Source organism: Portunus trituberculatus, chromosome 48 (genome assembly GCF_017591435.1).
Source record: "Portunus trituberculatus isolate SZX2019 chromosome 48, ASM1759143v1, whole genome shotgun sequence".
Lineage (NCBI taxonomy): Eukaryota > Metazoa > Arthropoda > Malacostraca > Decapoda > Portunidae > Portunus > Portunus trituberculatus.
Window position 1 is genome coordinate 11,340,593 of NC_059302.1, and position 24,434 is coordinate 11,365,026.

General features: G+C 39.5%; 1 protein-coding gene across 2 annotated transcripts in view; it reads left to right on the top strand.

Annotated features, from left to right (window-relative positions):
- The window catches only part of LOC123498826, a 111,936-nt gene extending 89,942 nt beyond the window's left edge, over window positions 1-21,994 (top strand). The window contains exons 17-20 of one of the 2 annotated variants that reach the window (XM_045246274.1): window positions 12,326-12,508; window positions 19,013-19,117; window positions 19,539-19,775; window positions 21,292-21,994. In XM_045246274.1, the coding sequence (XP_045102209.1) occupies window positions 12,326-12,508; window positions 19,013-19,117; window positions 19,539-19,775; window positions 21,292-21,465 (699 nt within the window). In that variant the 3' untranslated portion in view covers window positions 21,466-21,994. Of the gene's footprint in view, window positions 1-12,325; window positions 12,509-19,012; window positions 19,118-19,538; window positions 19,776-21,291 lie in introns of those variants that run through there. The other variant, XM_045246273.1, reaches the window with a different exon arrangement.
- The last annotated feature ends 2,440 nt before the right edge of the window (window positions 21,995-24,434 follow it).

Consider the following 24,434-nt stretch of genomic DNA (forward strand, 5'->3'; position numbering starts at 1 on the left):
AGACTGAAAAGAATGCAACTTCCGACCCTGGAAAACAGAAGAGAAAGGGGAGACCTGATAGCAATATACAGAGTGATGATTGGCATGGAAAAATGGATAGGGAAGATCTGTGTATGTGGAATGGAAGAATGTCGAGAGGGCATGGGAAAAAACTAAAAATGGCCACTTATAGGAGAGATGTGAAAAATATAGCTTCCTCATAGAAGGGTGGAAGCATGGAATAGTTTAGACGTGGAAGTGGTCAACGCAAGGAATATTCATACACACACACACACACACACACACACACACACACACACACACACACACACACACACACACACACACACACACACACACACACTGGTCAACGCAAGGAATATCCATGATTTTAAGAAAAAGCTGGACATTAATAGATATGGAGACGGGACAACACGAGCATAGCTCTTTTCCCATATGTTACAATTAGGTACAATTAGGTAAATACACACACACACACACACACACACACCCGGTAGCTCAGTGGTTAGAGCACTGGCTTCACAAGCCAGAGGACTGGGGTTTGATTCCTCTGCCGAGTGGAGATATTTGGGTGTGTCTCCTTTCATGTGTAGCCCCTGTTCACCTAGCAGTGAGTAGGTACGGGATGTAAATCAAGGAGTTGTGACCTTGTTGTCCCAGTGTGTGGTGTGTGCCTGGTCTGTCAGGCCTATCCAAAGATCGTAAATAATGAGCTCTGAGCTCGCTCCGTAGGGTAACGTCTGGCTGTCTCGTCAGAGACTGCAGCACATCAAACAAACAGTGAAACACATACACACACACACACACACACACACACACACACACACACACACACACACACACACACACACACACACACACACACACACACACACACACACACACACACACACAAGATGTGTGAAAAAGTAATAAAGAAGCAATGGATTGAGTTTCTTGAAGACAACAAATTATTATCAAATAGCCAATTTGGTTTTAGAAAAGGTCGGTCATGTGTAACAAATTTATTGAGTTTCTACTCTAGAATAGTTGATAAAGTACAAGAGAGAGAGGGATGGATTGACTGTATTTATTTAGATTTAAAAAAGGCGTATGATAAAGTGGCACATGAAAGATTACTATGGAAGTTAGAGGAGAAGGGTGGCTTAAAAGGAAGAACGTTGAGATGGATGAAAAATTACTTAAGGGGGAGAGAAATAAGGACAATAGTTAAAGATATGAAGTCCAAGTGGAGAACAGTAGACAGTGGAGTGCCACAGGGGTCAGTATTGGCACCAATACTTTTTTCTCGTATATATAAACGACATGCCAGAGGGAGTGAACAGCTACATAAATCTGTTTGCGGACGATGCGAAACTGTGCAGAGTCATTAAACAAAAAGAGGATTGTGAAATACTACAGGAAGACTTAAACAAGATCTGGAAATAGAGTAAAAAATGGGAGATGGAATTCAATGTGGACAAAAGCCATGTCATAGAAATGGGAAAAAGTGAAAGACAACCAGTGGGAATCTATAAGATGGGAGATGGAGTAGAACTAGAAAAAGTAAAAAAAGAAAAGGACTTGGGAGTGACAATGGAAGAAAACAATCAACCGGTAAGCCATATTGATAGAATTTTCAGAGAGACATATAATTTGCTAAGAAATATTGGATTAGCATTTCACTATATGGACAAAGAAATGATGAAGAAATTGATAAGTACTAAAATAAGATCTAGATTGGAATATGCAGGAGTTGTGTGGACCCCCCATAAAAAAGAAACACATAAGGAAATTGGAGAGACTACAAAAAGTGGCTACAAGAATGGTTCCAGAATTTAAAGGGATGACATATGAGGAGAGACTAAAAGCTATGGATCTACCAACTTTGGAACAGAGAAGAGATAGAGGGGATCTGATACAAGTTTATAAATTGATAAACGGAATGGATCAAGTGGATAATGAGAAACTAATCCTTAGAGAAGAATATGACATTAGAAGCACAAGATCGCATAGTAAGAAACTGAGGAAGGGAAGATGTCTGAGAGATGTTAAAAAATTTAGTTTCCCACAAAGATGTGTTGAGACTTGGAACAGTTTGAGTGAGGAAGTGGTGTCAGCAAAGAGTGTACATAGTTTTAAAGAAAAATTGGATAAGTGTAGATATGGAGACGGGGCCACACGAGCATAAAGCCCAGGCCCTGTAAAACTACAACTAGGTAAATACACGGTAGCTCAGTGGTTAGAGCGCTGGCTTCACAAGCCAGAGGACTGGGGTTCGATTCCCCGTCTGGGTGGAGATATTTGGGTGTGTCTCCTTTCACGTGTAGCCCCTGTTCACCTAGCATTGAGTAGGTACAGGATGTAAATCGAGGAGTTGCGACCTTGTTGTCCCAGTGTGTGGTGTGTGCCTGGTCTCAGGCCTGTCCGAAGATCGGAAATAATGAGCTCTGAGCTCGTTCCGTAGGGTAACGTCTGGCTGTCTCGCCAGAGACTGCAGCAGATCAAACAGTGAAACACACGGGAGATTGTTAAAGTTTTACAGCTAGAGGAGACAATGGTGAGAAACATTGCAGAAAAGAAAAAGTGTGTGGTAGTGAGTGGATTAAAGGAAGATAATATAAGAAACTGGCAGGAGAGAAAAATTAAGCAGGAAGAGAAGATTAAGACCATGCTGAATAAGATCTCGGAAGAAGAAAATGCATTTGGAGAAGTTGATGAATATATGAGATTGGGAAAGTATGAAGAAGGAAAGTCTAGAGCCATGAAGATAACATTAAAATCCCAAGTAGCTGCTGAGCATGTATTGAGAAATGCATGGAAGCTGAAAAATTCTCAAGAGACAAACATGATTTATGTAAGAAGAAATATGTCACAGGAGGAAAGAGCTAAGATGAGAGAAATGGTGACAGAGGTGAGAGAGAGGAATGAGGCAAGAACAGAAGAAGAAAAGAGAAAGTTTTTTTGGAAAATAAGAACCGACAAAGTGTGGAAGTGGTGGACAAAAGAGAGGGAGTAAAAGACCAGACAAAGGAGCAGATAAGGAAGAAAGACATAAGTGTATCATATACTAACATAGACGGCTTCCTATCAAAAAGATTAGAGTGTATGGACCATCTGATAAGGGATAAACCAGATATTATGTGTATAGTGGAGACTAAATTGAGACCGAATATACAAATAGATTGGTTTGGAGGGAGAAATTATAGAATGTGGAGAAAAGATAGAGTGAATAAAAGTGGAGGTGGAATAATTGTGTTAACAAGAAAAGACTTAATAGTGCAAAATGTGTGCCTTGGAGGAGACGAGGAGGAAGTGGTGGGTGTAGTGGTGACTGATATCAATATTGTAACTGTGTATGTACCATCAAAAACAAGTGCATGGTCAAATGATCAGTATAATAGTATGGTGGAAAGCACATTGGAAAGAATGAGAAATGAAGCTGGAAAGAAAGCAAAAATGGTTATAGTTGGAGATTTCAACTGTAAAGACGTCAATTGGGAAGAATTTGAAGTGGGGAATGGTGGAGAATGGGGTGAGCAGCTATTAAATTATGCGGTGAGAAATTTGATGACACAGTGGGTGAGGCATCCAACAAGGGGAAGGAGGGGTGATGCCCTGTCGAGACTGGACTTGATATTCGCAAAGGGAGTAAATCTAGAAAATGAGATTGAGCATGAGTGTCCTTTGGGGAAGAGTGATCATGAATTATTGAAATTTGAGGTGAAGATGGGGTTCAGCAAAGATAATGAAGTTGGATACAAGGAGGAATGCCTAAATTATGCTAAGGGAAGATATAAGGAGTTGAGAAATTACTTTGGAAATGTGGATTGGTCCGAAATGTACCAGGAAACAAACATGCAGTTAAAATATGAAAAATTTATGGAAATATATAGTGAGGCCACAGAGAACTTTGTGCCAAAATATACTAAGAAAATTTTAAAGGGAGATCAATGGTTTAACAAAACCTGTGACAAGGCAAAAAGGGAGAAGGAAAAGGCATGGGAAAAATACAAGAGAAATAATGAGAAGTGGAGAGAGAAGCATATAGGAATGCAAGAAATAAATATGTTCAAGTGAGAAGAAGGCCACAACATGAATTTGAACAGAGAATAGTGGAGAATTGTGAAAGTGATCCGAAATTGTTTTATAAATTCATTAATGGTAAATTACAAAAAAAAGAAAAAATTGTTGATAAATTAAAGGTTGGAGATTATATATATGAAGATACAAGTGTCATTGTTGAAAAATTGAATGAGAATTTCTGCAAAGTATTCACAGAAGAAACACAATTCAATCGACGGATGTTACCTGTGACAAGATGGATGCAAGAAATTATAGTAACAAAGAGTGACATTGCAAAAGTTTTGAGTCAATTAGATGTTAACAAGGCAATGGGACCAGATGGTGTGTCTGGAAGAATGTTAAAAGAATGTCAAGAGCAGTTGCTAGATCCAATTTTAGATTTAACAAGAACATCTATCAACACGGGACAGGTACCAGTAGAATGGAAAAGGGCAAATGTAGTACCAATTTACAAAAGTGGATGTCACATGGAACCATTGAATTATAGACCTGTTTCTTTGACCAGCATTATGTGTAAGATATGTGAAGAAGTGATCAAAAGCAAGTGGTGTGAGTTCCTGGAAAACAAAGAAATACTAAGTGAGAAACAGTTTGGCTTTAGAAAAGGGAAATCGTGTGTATCAAATTTGCTATGTTTCTACTCAAGAGTGGTCGATATTTTACAAGAGAGGGATGGATGGGTTGATTGTGTATACCTAGACTTAAAAAAAGCATTTGATAAAGTACCACATAACAGATTGATGTGGAAGTTAAGTAGTATCGGAGGAATAAGGGGAAATCTGATGGAGTGGATGAGAAATTATTTGACAGGTAGAGAAATGAGGACAGTAGTGAAGGGAGTGAAGTCAGAGTGGAGGAAGGTAACCAGTGGAGTTTCCCAAGGTTCAGTGCTTGGTCCCATCATGTTCCTGATCTATATAAATGACATGCCAGAGGGAGTGAGAAGTTATATGAATATGTTTGCAGATGATGCAAAGATTATGAGGAGAGTGAGGAATATACATGACTGTAATATATTGCAGAAGGACTTGGACAAGATATATGAATGGAGCAGGACGTGGCAAATGGAATTCAATACCAACAAAAGCTGTGTAATGAGAATGGGTAGAAGTAAATGTAGACCATATAAAGACTACCAGCTGGGGGGGAAGACTGTAATTGAAGTCAATGAAGAAAAAGACTTGGGAGTGACTGTACAGAGTAATCTGTCTCCAGAAAAGCACATTAATAGAATATTTGGAAAAATGTACAGCATGCTCCAAAGTATAGGATGGGCATTTAATTACCTGGATGGGAACATGATAAAGAAAATATTGACCCCCTGATTAGGCCACAGTTGGAATATGCATCAGTAATTTGGTCATCATACATGAAGAAACATGTCAAGAAACTGGAAAGAGTGCAGAGGTTAGCAACAAGAATGATACCAGATTTTAAGGAGGTACCGTATGAGGAGAGGTTAAATAGGCTGGAATTAAGCATGTTGGAAGAAAGAAGAGTCAGAGGGGATATGATAACAATGTTCAAAATAGTACATGGAGTGGACATATTGGATAGGGAGAACCTGATCACGATGGCATCCAGTAATTACCTAAGAAGACACCCAAAGAAAATACTGAAGGACTCCTGCACGAGCGACATCAAGAAGTATAGCTTCCGTATCGAGCATTGATGCATGGAACAAACTGAGCGTGGATGTGGTGTGCGGCGAGTGTCAGTCAAATGAAGGAAAAATTGGACAAGTGTGGACAAAGAGACAGGACATAGTGAGCTACGGCTCGGGCCCTGTAGTCACAAATAGGTAAATACAAAGAGGTAAATACACACACACACACACACACACACACACACACACACGGGCGGAGGTGGTCGCTGAGCTCCAGAGCAATCATCTATAATTCTACAGTTACCTAAGAGTAACCAAGGTGGGAAAGGAGCTGGTAATGTTTGTCCCGTCTCCATATAGTCATGTTAACTGTTGATTAGCAAAATAATGTCCAGTGAAGGTAAATATAAACTGTAGCCTGCGTTTGAGCCATCAGCTGGTTTGTTTACGTCTGCGCAACATGGCGGCCGTGAACTCGAAAGAGGAATCAGACTTCACAGGGTTTCAAGGAATAATGGAGAAGAGCGCTTATGTGAAGAAAATTCTGGAGTTAGAAGGTAAAATTGAAAAACTGTTTGAAAAGTATGAGGGCCTGGAAACGAGTTATGACAATGTAAAGAGAGACTGTGCCGATATGAAGAAGGAAAATGCAGCACTGAAAGAGGAAGTTAAGCTAATTAAAGTGAATTGCGAAAAATGTGGAGAATCTCTAGGAAAAGTGATGGAGAAGCAGGCTGAATGGAAAAAAAGTCAGGAAGTGGAAAGAAAGGAGGTAAATTACAAAGTTGCAAGTCTGGAAAAGGAAATCAAAGAGTCAGGGAGAAAACTTTGGGCCTTGCTGAAATTATAGATCAACAGATCATAGAAGAGAAGATAGCTGAGAAAGTGGTGAAGGTTATTAAGTCAAATGAGACATTGGTGAGGGAAACTGTAGACAAAAAGAGATGTGTGGTGATATTTGGTGTGGAGGAGGATAAGACACCGAGTAAAATGGAGAGAGAAAAACATAAAAAGGTGATAAATAATATCATTAATGTGGTGCAAGAGGAGGAAAAGACCTAGTACAAGAAATAGAGGACTTCCATAGAATTGGAAAGTTCACAAGAGAAGGTATGAGGCCAATAAGAATCAAACTTAAGTCACAAAAGGATGTAGATGAATTGGTGGAGAAGTCATGGAGGCTAGCCCAGCAGGAAACAACAAGGAAGATTTGGTTGAGAAGAGATCTCGGTGAAAAGGAAAGAGAAATGTTAAATGAGTTGAGAAAGGAGGCTTTGAAAAAAATGAAGAGAGGACAGAAGAAGAGAAGAAAGAGTTTTTCTGGAGAATCTTGGATATGAGACTGAGGAAGTGGTTCATAACCCAGAAAAGTACAGCAAGAAAGGACTAAAGAAACTTACATATGAGCGAAATGTAATGTATTCCAACATAAATGGAGTGATATCGGGATTTTAGAACTCAACGATTACTTGAGGGACAAGAACCCAGATATTGTGGGTCTTACTGAAACAAAACTGAGAGAGGGAGAAGACCTGATGAAGGTTGGAGAAGGAAATATAACGTTTGGAAAAGAAATAGAGTAGGTAAGATGGGAGGAGGAGTGATGTTGCTGGTTAAAAAGATATAAAGGTGGATCAAGTGAAAAAGGTATGGGAAAGGCAGAAGTGCTAAAGATCAGAGCAGAAACTAATGAAGGAAAAAGAGGCACTACATAGTGGTGTACGTACCACCTAAGACAAATGCATGGTCAGTACAGGAATATGAAGAAATGATAAGTGATACAGGAACATGTCTGGAAGAAATGTTGGGTGGCTGTGAACGAACTATAATGATGGGAGATTTTAATTGTAAAGAGGTGTGTTGGGAGGACTGGTCAATGGAAGGATCAGAGACAACATGGGAAATACACTATTGACACTGGCAATGGAAAATGTGTTAACTCAGTGGGTCAAAGAAGATACTAGGTTTGGAGGAGAGGGAGCATCGTCAAGACTGGACTTGGTCTTTAGTACAGAGCCAATGGTCATTGAGGAGATGAGGGTGGAGTGCCCTTTAGCAAAGAGTGATCATGCAGTTTTGGAGTTCAAGGTGATAGACGAAGAGAAATCTAGAAGAAATGAAGAATATAAAGTGGGAAGATGGAATTATGCCAAGACAGATTTTGGAAACCTAAAGAAATTCTTTCAAGAGACAAATTGGATGAAATTCAAGAGTGCTAAGGAGCAAATGAAAAGTGGAAGGAATTTATAAAAATATACAAAGAAGGTGAGAAAAATTTGTACCAATAAGACAACATAGAGAAGTTGGAAAGCAGGACTGGTTTAACGATAGATGTGAAAAGGCTAGAACAAGAAAAGAGGATGCATGGAAGAGGTGGAGAAGGAAAAGACGGATTAAGCAGTGGGAAAGTTACAAAAGAGCAAGAAATGAATATGTGTTGATTAGAAGAGAAGAAAGAAAGAAACAAGAAAAGGATATAATTGATAAATGTAAAGACCAACCAAGGCTTTTTACAGACATGTGAACAACAACATCAAAAATAGAGAAAGTATTGAAAGTTTAGAAGTAAATGGAGTATACAGTGAAGATCCCAGGAAATGGCAGAGGCTATGAATGGATGCTTTCGGAAGGTATTCACAAAGGAGACTGCTTTTGACAAACCACTGGTAATGGAACAGAAAGGGATTATGAAGGAGTTTCAAGTAACTGTGGAGGAGATCAAGAACATGATGGGGAGTTTAGAAGTGAGAAAAGCTGTGGGACCTGATGGGGTATCAGGATGGATTTTAAGAGAATGCAGGAGCAATTGGCAGAAAAAGTTTGTGAAGTAATTGATGCCTCATTAAGGGAAGGCGTAGTGCCCCAAGACTGGAAAAGAGCTAACATTGTCCCAATCTATAAATCAGGTAACAAGAGAGACCCATTGAACTATAGACCAGTGTCACTTACAAGTGTGGTAGCTAAGATGTGTGAGAGGGTGGTGAAGAATAGATGGACAGACTTCTTGGAGAAAAATGACATACTTTGTGAGTGTCAATTTGGTTTTAGGAAAGGGCGTTCATGCACGACAAACCTGATATGTTACTATTCGAGGGTGATAGATGTAATACAGGAAAGAGATGGTTGGGCTGATGGAATATATCTGGATTTAAAAAAGGCCTTTGATAAGGTACCACACCAGAGACTGATCTGGAAACTTGAAATGGTAGGAGGAGTGCATGGCAGTTTACTAAAATGGATGGAAGACTTTTGGTAGGAAGAGAAATGAGAACAATAATTAAGGACAGACCATCAGAATGGGGATTGGTGGAGAGTGGAGTTCCACAGGGATCAGTGTTGGCACCAGTAATGTTCGCAGTCTACATAAATGACATGGTGGATGGGGTGTCCAGTTATGTGAGCCTATTTGCAGACGATGCAAAATTGTTAAGAAAAGTGAGATGTGACAAAGATTGCGAACTACTCCAGGAAGACTTGGACAGAATATGGAAATGGAGCTGTACATGGCAAATGGAGTTCAACACGACAAAATGCAAGAAAATAGAGTTTGGCAAGAGTGAAAGAAGAATCAGGAGTATGTACAAGATAGGAAATGAAGACATAAAACCAGTCATGAAGAAAAAGACCTTGGGGTGACAATTACCAATGACCTATCGCCAGAGAGACATATAAACAAAATAATTGGAGAAGTATTGAACTTATTGAGGAACATAAGAGTGGCGTTCGTATATCTAGATGAAGAAATGATGAAGAAAATAATTACTGCAATGATAAGACCGAGGCTTGAATATGCAACAATACAGTGGGCTCGAACTTAAAGAAACACATAAGGAAACTAGAGAAAGTACAGAGGGCTGCAACGAAAATGGTGCCTGACTTAAGAGATTTGACTTATGAAGACAGACTGAAAAGAATGCAACTTCCAACCCTGGAAAACAGAAGAGAAAGGGGAGACCTGATAGCAATATACAGAGTGATGATTGGCATGGAAAAATGGATAGGGAAGATCTGTGTATGTGGAATGGAAGAATGTCGAGAGGGCATGGGAAAAAACTAAAATGGCCACTTATAGGAGAGATGTGAAAAATATAGCTTCCCTCATAGAAGGGTGGAAGCATGGAATAGTTTAGACGTGGAAGTGGTCAACGCAAGGAATATTCATGATTTTAAGAAAAAGCTGGACATTAATAGATATGGAGACGGGACAACACGAGCATAGCTCTTTTCCCGTATGTTACAATTAGGTAAATACAATTAGGTAAATACACACACACACACACACACACACACACACACACACACACACACACACACACACACACACACACACACACACACACACACACAAATGGCCCTTAATTAACCAACTGATTACTATTGAGGAGTAAAAATGTTGTGTTGCCAATTTGGATTCTAATTTCAAAGGACAATTGATAACATAAGAAGTGAATAATGGAATAGTTTAAATCTTCAGACATTTTTTTTTTCTGAAATAGTGAAGTGAAAGGTATGCCATAGTAGTTAAAGGGTCATGTGTGTGTGTGTGTGTGTGTGTGTAAGTGGATGAGGTATGGAAGCAAGAGGACATGATTCAGGGGAACGTACAGTCAGAAACAGCCTCACTTCAGCTTATATGCCAAATTTTTTAGACTTAATATATTTTTCTAACAATAGTTTCACAGACTTCAGTGATTTAAAATTAATGATGTAAAAATTATAGAGTTTTCTAATTTTCCTTCAGTGTAGTTGATATTTGATCTTTCTCTTATTAAAACAATGCACCAGTAAATTAAAAACTTAAACCTACATACAGTATTTGTAAAACTTGCATATGTAGCATTACAATTACCATTTTTTCCCTTGATGATCTAGATTGTTGACACTTTTGATGATGTTTTGAGACTCACAACACAGCTGTTTTAGTCTGACTTTATCTCTGTTTTTTTTTTTCTTGACATCCCAAGCTGTTTATGAATACTTTTGAGAGACTGGACCTTTACTGTTTGGTCTGACACTGATTTTCAGTAGTGTCAAGACTGGCATAACTGTGGGTGGGTCTGACTGATGACAAATGTATGTCACTCCTTCCCTTCTCCCACCTGCCTCTCCTCACAGCCATGGGTCCACTCCCTCACCCATGCCCTGCTGACTACATCTCAACCCATCCTGAAGAGGTCAATCATTGTTGTGACTCGGCTTATCAAACACCACAGTTTGACTAGTAACTTCCTTATCTAATAAGGACTGGATTTTCATATATGACATCTTGAGTGGCATTTGATAACTTTCATAGTGTTTAGATAAAAAAGAATACAGAATGGAGAAGACTACTATGTATTTTTCTTACATTTGGGTAGGACAAAAATTTCTATGCTTCTTTTTCCTAGTTTTATTGTTTTAGGTAAAATGTCTCTTGCATAAAAGTGTAGGTTGATAAAGAAAAATATCTTGAGTCCTCTTGAGTGAAGTTAATGGATATGATGATATAAGTGATTCCCAACTGGCTAACAGGACCAGCCCAAGTAGCCATATTGATTAATGGGTAGCCATCAGTGGCTGAGCTCTATGACCTCATGAGTGAAGTTACTGGATGTGATGAGAGAAGTGATTCCCTAACAAGACCACCTCATTTTGCCTTATTGAGTAATGGGTAACTGTTCATCAGACATCATTCATGAGTGGCTTGTGAAAAGCTCCATGAACTCTTAACTTTAATTCCCTGAAATGATGATTGAAATAATTTTGAATGGACTAACAAACTAACTTGAAGTCTTTCACTGTGATCTGTTCACACCTTCATCCTTGCAACATGTTAGCTGAAAATAACTGTGCAGAATAAACATGTCAACTTCTTTGATATAAAATAACTGCATCCTTTCCCATAACCAAAAACTGTACATACCTACACACACATACCTACTTGAAGCCTTCTTCCAGACTTCATTCTGGACTTAAGCATCTATCCATGCTAAACAACTAAAACTAAACTTCCTCTTATACCATGAAACTTAACCTAAATCTCTTCTTGTACTACAGAAACTTCCTTCTATATAAAACTTCTATATAAAGACTTCAAGGCTCTTTCATACAACATTACTCAATTGAAATTTGCTCTTATATTATACTTGATCTAAACTTGATCTAAACTTCTCATACTGTAGAAGCTAACCTAACCTAAACGTTCTCTTTTAGTAAAACTTCACTTAACCTCTCCAACACTACAAAACCAAGCCTTCTCCTGTATGCTAAACCTTGACCTGAACCTCTCCCATACTATAAAACTATAAAATTCCTGTTACAGTAAAACTCAACAAAAAATTAATCTCAGGTTTATCCTATACATAATACAAAGTTTAACCAAAACATCTCCAACCCTGAAAAACTTAACCTAAGTCTATACTACAAAACTTCAAAACTTAATATAAATGTCTTGTATACTAGACAATTTGAACTAGAAAATTTGACCTGACCAAACTACGAAACCAGACCTATTCCGACACAAAACCAAGACATCACCAAACTAGTGACTCAACATGAAAATCAACAACTCACTACTCCTTCCTTGCCACTCCAGACAGCCACTCACAGCTCTCTCAATAACTTTTCCTTTCCCTTTCTCACCGTCACCCAGCCTAACCTAATGTCACTCGGCAGTTCACCATCATCGAATTTGAGCCTGAGACACTGAGGATCCTGCTGGACTACCTTCACACTGGGTCCTGTCCTCTGACCTGTACTTCCATCCCTGGCCTCATCTGTGCTGCTGAGCATTATGACCTCCCAGAACTCCTCCAGGCCTGCTTCCACCACGCCAAGCAGTTCCTCCGTATTGAAGTGGTGAGTGGAGTTGGAGTGGGCATGTGTGGAGGACAATGGGTAAAAGATGAAAAGAAAATAGAGGTAGGGAATGGAGTGTCCCAGTGTGTGTGTGTGTGTGTGTATTTACCTAGTTGTATTTACCTAGTTGTAGTTTTACAGGGCCTGGGCTTTATGCTCGTGTGGCCCCGTCTCCATATCTACACTTATCCAATCTTACTTTAAAAGTGTGCACACTCGTTGCAGACACTACTTCTTCATCTAAACTGTTCCACGTCTCAATACATCTCTGTGGGAAACTATATTTTTTAATATCTGTCAGACATCTTCCCTTTCTTAGCTTTTTACTATGCGATCTTGTGCTTCGGATGTCATATTCTTCTCTCAAGATCAGTTTCTCATTATCCACTTGGTCCATTCCGTTGATCAATTTATAGACTTGTATCAGGTCTCCTCTCTCCCCTTCTTTGTTCCAAGGTTGGTAGATCCATAGCCTTTAGTCTCTCCTCATATGTCATCCCTTCAAGTTCTGGGACCATTCTTGTAGCCATTTTTTGTAGCCTCTCCAATTTTCTTATGTGTTTCTTTTTATGAGGGGTCCACACTACTCCTGCATATTCCAATCTAGGTCTTATTATAGTATTTATCAATTTCTTCATCATTTCTTTGTCCATGTAGTGAAATGCTACTCCAATATTCCTCAGCAAATTATATGTTTCTCTAAAATTCTATCAATATGGCTTACTGGTTGATTGTTTTCTTCCATCGTCACTCCTAAGTCCTTTTCCTTTTGACTTTCTCCAGTTCTACACCATCTCCCATCTTATAGATTCCCACAGGTCGTCTTTCACTCTTTCCCATTTCCATGACATGGCTTTTGTTCACATTGAATTCCATTTCCACTTCTTACTCCATTCCCAGATCTTATTTAGGTCTTCTTGCAGTATTTCACAATCCTCCTTTTGCTTTATAACTCTGCACAGTTTCGTATCATCCGCAAACAAATTTATGTAGCTGTTCACTCCTTCTGGCATGTCGTTAATATAAATGAGGAAAAGTATTGGTGCCAATACTGACCCCTGTGGCACTCCGCTTTCTACTGCTCTCCACTTGGACTTCATATCTTTAACTACCGTCCTTATTTCTCTCCCCCTCAAATAATTTTCTATCCATCTCAATGTGCTTCCTTTTAAGCCACCCTTCTCCTCTAACTTCCACAGTAATCTTGCGTGTGGCACTTTGTCAAACGCCTTTTTTAAATCCAAGTAGATGCAGTCAACCCATCCCTCTCTCTCTTGTACTCTATCAACTATTCTAGAATAGAAACTCAATAAATTAGTTACACAAGACTGTCCTTTTCTAAAACCAAATTGGCTATTTGATATTAATTTGTTGTCTTCAAGGAACTCGATCCATTGTTTCTTTATTATTCTTTCACACATCTTGCATATTACACTAGTTAGTGATACCGGTCTGTAATTTAAAGGTTCTTCTTTCCTTCCACTCTTATATATGGGAACCACCTCAGCTCTTTTCCATTCTACTGGCACTGTTCCATTTTCTATTGAGCATTTTATGATGTTGTATATAGGACTTGCTAGTTCTTCCCTACATTCTTTCAGTATTCTGCCTGAGACTTCATCCGGTCCCATTGCCTTCTCTTCATCCAGTTCCTTCATTAACTCTTTTATTTCAAGCTTGGTTACTTTAATCTCTTTCATATAGATTGTCTCTATTACCCTGTGGCCTCTCAAATTTGGATTCTTTAGTAAAGACCTCCTGGAATTTTTATTTAATAGTTCTGCCATACTTTTTGGGTCTTCCACCATCCCGTTCTCTCCTTTTAACCTTTCTATTGTTTCTTTTGCCTAATTTTTCCATTTATGAATCTATAGAACAATTTTGGTTGCTCCTTACATTTTTCGACAATATCTTTTCAAGTTCTTTTCCTCTTCCTTCCTCACCTTAACATATTCATTTCTCGCTGCCTTGAAGTTTTCCTTGTTTGTTGGATTCCTATTTCTCCTCCACCTTTTCCATGCTCCATCTCTTTTCTCCTTTGCCCTAGCACACCTTGCATTAAACCAATCTTTCTTTCCTTCTTCTTTTGGTCTAAATTTTGGGACATATTCCCTGACTCCTGTTTTGTATATTTCCAAAAATAAGTTATATTTGTCTTGCATTGTCTCTGAGTTTTCCATCTCCTCCCAGTCTACGTTTTTAAAATAGTTCTTGAGATTCTCAATATCAGCCTTTGTATGAATCGTCTCTATCTTCCTTTCTTTCTTCTATATCTATTTCTAATATTGCATGGTCACTCTTTCCCAATGGGCACTTATATCTTATATCGTCATTCATTTGTATACCCCTTGTAAAAACTAGGTCCAATCTCGCCGGCTCGTCGTTTCCTCTGAATCTTGTGCATTCCTTTACTCTCTGGTCCATCATATTGTCTATCATTAGGTTTAAGAATCTTTCTCCCCAGGCTTCTTCCCCCATACCACTTTCATAATTTTCCCAGTCCACTTCTTTACAGTTGAAATCTCCTACTAATATCACTTTTCTCCTTTCTTTAACGATTCTCATTAGACTCCTTATTGTGTCATCTATCATGTCTTTATATTCTTGATTGGTCCATGAATTTGTTTTGGTGGCACATATGTTACAATGATTGTTATCTCTTTTTATTAATATGCATCTTAATATACAATACTTCTGCTTTTCCTTCCCACATTCCACTTGATTGATCACTATCTCCTTCCTTAACATTATCATGACTCCTCCTCCTCCTTTACCCACTCTGTCTCTTCTCCATACATTATACCTATTATCCAAGACTATTTTGATTTCCTCATTTAGTTTTGTTTCAGCCAGGCATACAATATCTGGATTTTCTTTCCTTATGTAATCTCTTAATTCTAATTTACTTGATAAAACCCGTCTATGTTCGTATACATCATTTTTAGTCTTTTGCCTTTATCATTTTTAGTTAAACTTGTTCCACTTTTTTCTCTTCCTTCTCGTTTATATACCATTTCCTTATCCTGTCTCCTAGAATTCTCCAAAAATGCCTTCTTCTCCTCTTCTGACCTTTCATTATTCTTTTCCTTACTGCTGCTGCCAGTTCATTGTATCTCTTCCTTTCTTCCTCATTTCTATTTTTCTTTATATAGATATCCTTGCAGCCTTCTGTTTCTCTAAGTTTTGTTGTTCTATATAATATTTCTTCTGTTGCTGCTTGTGATTTTAGTAATATTTTAATTGGTCTCGTTTTTCCTTCTTGATATGGTCCCATTCTGTTTATTTCTTCTACTTCCTCTTCCAAGTTCTGCCTATCTTCGTCATTAAGATTCTTCAGTAGGTCTTTGACTGATTTCATTTCTTCTTTTTCTCTTTTTGGTCTATATTTTATATTTTTTTCTTTTATTCCAAATACGACTACACTTTTTTTTTTTTCTGCAATTTCTCTAACTAGATTTTCTTTTGTCTTGAGGACTCCTATCATTTTGTTTGTCATATTTTCTTCTTTTTCTTTAAGTTGTTCTTGAATCACCTCCTGAAAATCAGCCTTATCTTTCTTATCTTGGACTCTCCATGCTTGTACTTCTTTTTTAATCACGTTCTGTACTCTTTCCTCTTCCTTGTTTACTAGATCTTTCAGCTTCTCCTTTTCTTTCTCGGCTTTACCGAGTCCTTCTTCCATCTGCTTCTTGTAGTTAGCTACTTCCTTTTTTAGTTCTTCGTTTTCCGCTCTTAGCCTAGCTTCATTTTCTTCCACTTTTCTTATCCTTTCTCTCAGTCTTATAAACTCCATTTCCTGTTCTTTATTCTCTTTCATTTCCATCTTCTCCTTTATCAGTTTATCTAGTTTACATTCAATATTTGACACTCTCTTAAGTAGTGAAGTTGTGTGTTGTGTGTGTGTGTGTGTGTGTGTGTGTGTGTGTGTGTGTGTGTGTGTGTGTGTGTGTGTGTGTGTGTGTGTGTGTGTGTATTTACCTAGTTGTATTTACTTTGTTGTAGTTTTATAGGGCCTGGGCTTTACGCTTGTGTGGCCCCGTCTCCATATCTACACTTATCCAATTTTTCTTTAAAACTATGCACACTCGTCTCCATATCTACACTTATCCAATTTTTCTTTAAAACTATTGTTGACACCACTTCTTCACTCAAACTGTTCCATGTCTCGACACATCTTTGCGAGAAACTATATTTTTTAACATCTCTCAGACATCTTTCCTTCCTCAGCTTTTTACTATGCGATCTTGTGCTTCGAATGTTATATTCTTCTCTCAGGATCAGTTTCTCATTATTTACTTGGTCCATTCCGTTGATCAATTTATAAACCTGTATCAGATGCCCTCTCTCCCTTCTCTGTTCCAGAGTTGGTAGATCCATAGCCTTTAGTCTCTCCTCATAAGTCATCCCTTCAAATTCTGGAACCATTCTTGTGGCTGTTTTTTATAGTCTCTCCAACTTCTTTATGTGTTTCTTTTTATGGGGATACACACTACTCCTGCATATTTCAAGCTGGGTCTTATTATAGTACTTATCAATTTCTTCATCATTTCTTTGTCCATGTAGTGAAATGCTAATCCAATATTCCTTAGCAAATTATATGTCTCTGAAAATTCTATCAATATGGCTTACCGGTTGATTGTTATCTTCCATTGTCACTCCTAAGTCCTTTTCCTTTTTACTTTCTCTAGTTCTATTCCATCTCCCATCTTATAAATTCCCACGGGTCGTCTTTCACACTTTTCCATTTCCATGACATGGCTTTTGTCCACATTGAATTCCATCTCCCACTTTTTACTCCATATCCAGATCTTATTTAGGTCTTCCTGCAGTATTTCACAATCCTCTTTTTGCTTTATAACTCTGCACAGTTTTGCATCATCCGCAAACAGATTTATGTAGCTGTTCACTCCTTCAGGCATGTCGTTTATGTATATGAGAAAAAGTATTAGTGCCAATACTGACCCCTGTGGCACTCCACTGTCTACTGCTCTCCACTTGGACTTCATATCTTTAACTACTGTCCTTATTTCTCTCCCCCTCAAGTAATTTTCCATCTATCTCAATGTGCTTCCTTTTAAGCCACACTTCTCTAATTTCCACAGTAATCTTGCATGTGGCACTTTATCAAACACTTTTTTTAAATCCAAATAAATACAGTCAACCCATCCCCCTCTCTCTTGTACTCTATCAACTATTCTAGAGTACGTAGAAACTCAGTAAATTTGTTACACACGACTGCCCTTTTCTAAAACCAAATTGGCTATTTGATAATAATTTGTTATCTTCAAGGAACTCGATCCATTGTTTCTTTATTACTCTTTCACACATCTTGCATATTACACTAGTTAGTGATACCGTTCTGTAATTTAAAGTTTCTTCCTTCCGCTCTTATATATGGAAACCACCTCAGCTCTTTTCCATTCTACTGGTACTGTTCCATTTTCTATTGAGCATTTTATGATGTTGTATATAGGACTTGTTAGTTCTTCCCTACATTCTTTCAGTAGTCTGCCTGAGACTTCATCTGGTCCCATTGCCTTCTCTTCATCCAATATCTTCATTAACTCTTTTATTTCAAGCTTGGTTACTTTAATGTCTTTCATACAGATGGGCTCTCAATTACTCTGTTGCCTTTCAAATTTGGATTCCTTAGTAAAGTCCTCCTGAAATTTACTATTTAATAGTTCTGCCATACTTTTTGGGTCTTCCACTTTCCTGTTCTCTCCTTTTAACCTTTATATTGTTTCTCTTTGCCTTATTTTTCCATTTATGAATCTGTAGAACAATTTCGGTTGCTCCTTACATTTTTCGACAATGTCCTTTTCATAGTTCCTTTCCTCTTCCTTCCTCACCTTAACATATTCATTTCTTGCTGCACACATAGCATTATACCATGTGTGTTTGCTCTCTTTTACTCTATATGTGTGTGTGTATGTAAGTAGGGAGAAATGGGTGGAAGGAAATAGAGTAGGAGAGGGATCGAGTTTGTAGTGTGAGTGTTGCATATTTGTTGTGTTTTTAAATTTTTTTTTATTTATACCATGTGGGCTTTTCATGGGAATTTATGGGCTAAAGGGGATACTTTTTAGGGTATCTCCTGTCTTAAAGCCCATCTGCTAGGAAGCCGTTGCCCCGAGTGAGGAAGCCCAACCTACACTCGGACCGTGGACAGGATTCGAACCTGTGCGCTTGTAGACCCCTCGGACCCCAAAGCACGCATGGTTCCACTGTACCACTGTTTCTTGTGTATCTGGCCCTAAAGACTCCACACATCTTATTTTTTATCTCTAAGTGTTGATACACGGAGCAGTTTTAAGAGTGGCCACTTTGGTTAAGAAACATCATAAATAGTGCCTATAAGTGTAAAAAGTAAGAAATAGAGTATTTTTACTAGTAGAAGAAAGGGAACAGAAAGGTATCTTTTTATACATATATCTAATTTTGTCCCTTGGGCTACACTGGATATTGCTACTACTGTGTGTTGAAACAAGTGCTCTCCTACAGGTGTGTAACATGCTGAGCAGCCTTGAAAACTACTACTGGCGCTACACCTCAGCCTCAGAGCTGGTCAACATGATCCTTGCCTTTGTGGAGACTCGTGCTGTGCAGGTGAGTGCCAGAACTGTTAACTGATTATGATTTTCAGAGCCAGACACTGTGGAAACTTTGTATGCCTCTAACTGGTTCTCAAGTAAAGTTGTGGATGAATGGAACACTCTCAATAATCATTATGGAGCTTTCAAACAAGATTACACAAATTTATGGTTGTTTCATTCAGGGTTTACTATGTGTATGCTTGACAGCTTCTAGCAGCTTCACTTATTTTCTTATGTTCTCATATCCTTCATCAAATAATTGAACTGTCTTTCATTCAACTTCATTTTTCACTCACAAGCTGTAAAGAAACATAGTGCAGTTGATGTCAGGTGCCTTTAGGTCTACCTACCTAACTACAGGATTGATGTTTTTGCATCTTATCTGGCTAAGACAGCAATTGGATATCCTTATTAATAATGTTTCTTCTCTGCAGGTGTTCCAGTCAGCAGACTTCCTCCAACTGTCTGAATCTATGGTGAACATGATGATGGCCAGAAACCTGGAAGTGGCCGAGATCACCAAGTTTGAGGCGATGCTGGCATGGGCCAAGAACCGTGTCAAGGTGAAGGGTGCGTCCAAGGCTGACTCTCGTGTGGAGTTCCGCTGCATCATGGAGAGGCTGACCAGGGAGCTGAAGCTGTACAGGATCTCCCCTCAGGATCTCATCAAGGTGAGAGTGAGAATGTGGTATGTATTGGGTGATGGTACTAAAGTAATGGTCAATAGAGTCGCACTAAAGTACAGGCAACCCCCGCTTAACGAAGGGGTTACGTTCCTAAAAACCCTTCGTTAAGCGAAACTTCGTTAAGCGAACCGATTATAACAATTTTAACCCCTGACTTGAACTTCAATTGAGAGTAAACAAAGAAAGAGTGCGTCATAGTACAGTGAAAGGTTTAATGAAAGTAAAGATTATGAAGTTAAACATTTAGGCAGTTTAATTTAAGTCATTATAATGTACACTAATGTATGTATGTACGTAACTTTATAATGTTGATGATCTTAAATTTATGAAGGGAGGAAGAGTGAAACGGGAAAGACACTAACCGGCAACCTGTGGAATGTAAACAAAGGACACATCATTGTACCGCATACAAAACTTATGTACCACATTTCCACAAGGCTTTCCATTTTATCCATTGTAGAGTCACGAGTTCAGCTGATTCTTTTAACTTGCAAGGAAGATACGGTCTCACCAGCCTTCTTAATAGAGTCTGCTGACTTGAAAATAGTAGAGACAGTAGATGGAGTCAAGATGGTGGCGAGCAATGCTATTAGTTTTCTCGCCTCTTGTGTCTGTGAATAATATCCAGCTTCACTTCGAGAGTAAGAGACCTCCTGGTCTTCATAGCAACGCTAGGCGACATTGCAGGGTGTTTTGGTGGTAAGTTGAGCAAGGAAAGACGAGCTGCTGCTGACGCTGTTATTGTTTTGAACAGGGGGAGTGAGTGGTGCGTGTGTTGTCCATGAGAGGTGCTGGTGTATTCAAAAGCCTGTCGGCTTGCGTGATACGGCGGTGCTTTCAAACTTGGAAAAAATTACCTGGATAAAATTTTGTTAAAGCGAGTTTAGTGTTTGTTAAACGAGCAGATGGTAGTAAAATGAAACCTTCGTTGTAGCGTAATTTCGTTGTGTGAACCTCTGTTAAGCGGGGGTTGCCTGTATGTAGATTGTAAGAAGCTTTCATATTGGAAGTTAGTTGCCCACTCTGAATTGTAAGCAGCAAAAAAAGAGTTAGCAGATGGGTAGGGGAATTTTGAGTTGATGATAGGTAATGGGTCAACAATGAGAAGCTCAGGGTAATTACTACTAAAATGATCAGGTAGAATATATGACATCTCTCTATAATGCACCTTTTCCATCTGTAACCTCATAGGGTGTAACTGTGGACAAAAATTTATGTAATGCTTAGTGAAGAGATGTATGGGATACTGTACTTACCCCCTCTGTTTGATCTTTCCTTATGTGATATTCACTCAGTTGGGTCTTGTATCAGGGTTTATTAAAAACCAAACCTTGCATTGCTTTGGGTTCACTAACACCTAATGGGTATTTTGCATTTTTTTGCTTGTTATTCAGCTTCTAATCAAGTAGATATTTTGACTAACATTTTTAAAGCAGTTCCCCAGTACCTTTGCTTTCTTGCCTTCCTGGTGCTCTGGGTTAACTCTTTCCTTCCCTGGCAGATTGTATTACCAAGTAAAGCCATCAAGAATGAAAGGATTCTGGAGACCCTCATGTTCCAAGCCAACTCAGGCATGTACCGGATCAATGACTCTTATTTGGAGGCTTGTCAGCAGCGACTCCAGAAGCAAGACTCCAAGTTCAGCGAGTGGGAGTCGTTTGACTATGGGCTATAGCGCCGGGTCCTTCTTCCCCTCCTCTTCCTCTTCCTGCTGCACCTAACCACCACCACCACCACCACCACCACCACCACCACCACCACTACCATCACCAGTAGTTGTCAGTCATGAAGGCACTGGGAGGTCGATCTACAGAAGAGCATTATCATGTTGCACTGTTGGCCACTACTTGGCAACTCACTTCATCTGGCAAATCCTCACCTGCCTCAGTCTCAGTGTAAGGTTGACATTGTTTCTACTTCTGGGGCAGCGAGTGGGAGTCGTACAGTTTCCGGGCAGCCTTAGAGTGTCCTCAAAAGGGACAACAACATAGGACATAATAGAGGAGATCCTTTTCTCACCTGCTTGTGGAGAGGAACAGGTTAATGTAAAGATAGAACAGAGAAGACCACTTTTTTGAGTTGGTCATGTTTGTATGTGTCTGCATGTCTGTGTGTGTGTGTGTGTGTGTGTGTGTGTGTGTGTGTGTGTGTGTGTGTGTGTGTGTGTGTGTGTGTGTGTGTGTGTGTGTAAGTGTGTATTTGGGTGTGGGTGTGACCTCAGGTGGAATGTTATGTACCCCATGTAACCTGATACTCCGTGACCTCATATCACAGAAATGTTAGGTCACCAGGTGTCCGGAGGAGGTCATGGAATCTGTCTCTTAAGAAGCAGATGCCAGCCGTTACTTGTTACTCTTATTTCTCTGTGATACTCTGCTCTTTCCTTCGCCATGTCATGTGTGTGTGTTGTCTGCATGCCTGTATGTGTTTGTGTGTATTTTGTATGTGTATCTATGTGTGTGTGTGTGTGTGTGTGTGTGTGTGTGTGTGTGTGTGTGTGTGTGTGTCATAGTGCAGGTGTCTCTTGCACATGGCAGCACACCTGTCTAGATGAACTTGCTGCAGTGAACTGATGACCTGGTAACCTGAAGCATAATGAGAAGCAGACAAACCCTTTAAGTTTAGATCAGACAAATGTGCTAATGTGTAAGGTGAACAAGTGACAAACAGACAACTGCGTAACAGTACATAAGGAATTAAATGGCAGAACCTCCTTTCAGTTTCTCACAGACACACACACACACAGGTTAGGCCCAGGGCGAGGTGATCACAATACCTCGACCAGCAACACCAAACAGTCCAAACAGACAATAATACTACAACTGACGTACAATAAGATAAAAAAGGCATAAAGTTTTTTATTAAGCCACTTCAACCCACTTTTGAAGCATACATAGGTAGTGTATAGTTTTAGTATGGTCACTATCACTACCACTGACTACAGGAACTAGCTCACACAAACACAGACTATCTCCTCAGTGTCATTTGTGACAGCTACAAGTTAGAAGAAATTTTAAAAGGCAGAGAATTTCTACAAACCTAAGAAATTTTTACAGCTTAAATATTGAGTAGATAGTATGCACTGTTATGTATACTACTACTATGACAGTTCAATCATTGGATGCTTGATACTAGTACTTTTTTTTGCCCACTCGTCTCAAAACCTGTACACACAAAGACTTAAAAAGATGTAAACTTCCGACACAAACTCAGACTAGACTTGTTCAGGTGACGACTTCCGCCCTTTGTAGATGAAGTTTCCTGGAACTAAAAAAAAGTGTGTATAATGCGAAAAGCTGTGAAAATAATACGCTTATTGTCTAGAAAATATATAGTGAGGGAGGGAACATGGGAGGGAGGGAAGCAGGGATGGGAGGGAGGGATTGTAGGTGGGAGGGAGGGAGGGAGGGAGGGACAGATGAATAGGTTTGATTGATTTAGTCCAGAATGACCAAAACAGGAAGACAATACGACAATAAAGTACATTTTTTCTACGTCGTCATGGGAAAGAAAAATATATTAAATGGAAGTAACTTGCTTTTAGTTCCCTGTGTTGTGGACGAGAAGAAACGTCACACACATTCAGAAAAGTAAAATGAATAGAAATTGGTTTGAACTTCCTTTCCAACGTGGATTGACAGAGCAAAAAGGTGAATCAAGGTCAGTCGAAGTTCTGTTTTGTGCGCGAATTTTTCCTCTTTGGGTGTGACTCTGTGGTTCGTCACTTTCATGTTGGTGCAGTGCTGTGTTCCTCCATAACGGGTCGGCTCCCTCCCCATCCAACTCTCCTTCTGTCCCTTGTTTTCCAGCACTTCCTCCTCTACCTTCTCCTCCTGCCACGGTCGTCTCTCCGCCTCCCCCCCACCCCCGCAGAAGGTGACCCAAGCACTCCAGTGGGCTGTGTGCTCCTGCTCCAACGCTTACTCTTCCACACCGCACTGCTGCCACACGCACCAAGCTCACAGCGTGTTGCCAGGACGTGGTGGGGCTGTGATGGGGGCGATAACAGCAACTGGGCAAGCCTCACTGTACTGGGGCAGTGTTAGTGGCAATGATTCCAGCATCAGCCAGGTTGAGTAACAGAACCATGCAATAAGAAATAATTTCAAAGGGACTGAATATTCGGCTCACTCTAGCGTTGGTTGTCGGACTGAGTGCTTGTTGAGTGTTGGGGGCAGTAGTGTCTCGCTTGCCTTCAGCGGGGCTCCAGTTGTGTGGTGTCCCAAGTGTGGCAGACCCATGTAGCCCCGTGCATTGTTGGCCTGTGGCCTGTGGGTGGCGCCAGGCATCTTGTCAACCTGTGCTGCTCCTCCTCATGTTCTCAAGATCTGGTTTTTGAAGGTTCGAGGTACTTTTCCACGTCGAACTTTGATTTCTTCCTACCGATATCTTCTTTGTGATATTTCATATGCATTTCATCATCTAGATATTACTGAGCTACAGTATTTACAGGCTTTCTTCCAGTTAGAGTCGTGTACCTTTGTCGTTCAATCCGACAGATCTCATTTTTACCGTGTTGAAAGCGTTACACAGTGTCAGAGGCAGATACATGACAGTAGAGGTGTCGCTTTTTTGCATTCATTCATGCTCGTTTTCCATGGAGTCATTTTGACAGCAACTGACAGCTGGCATCAGACTCAGCAT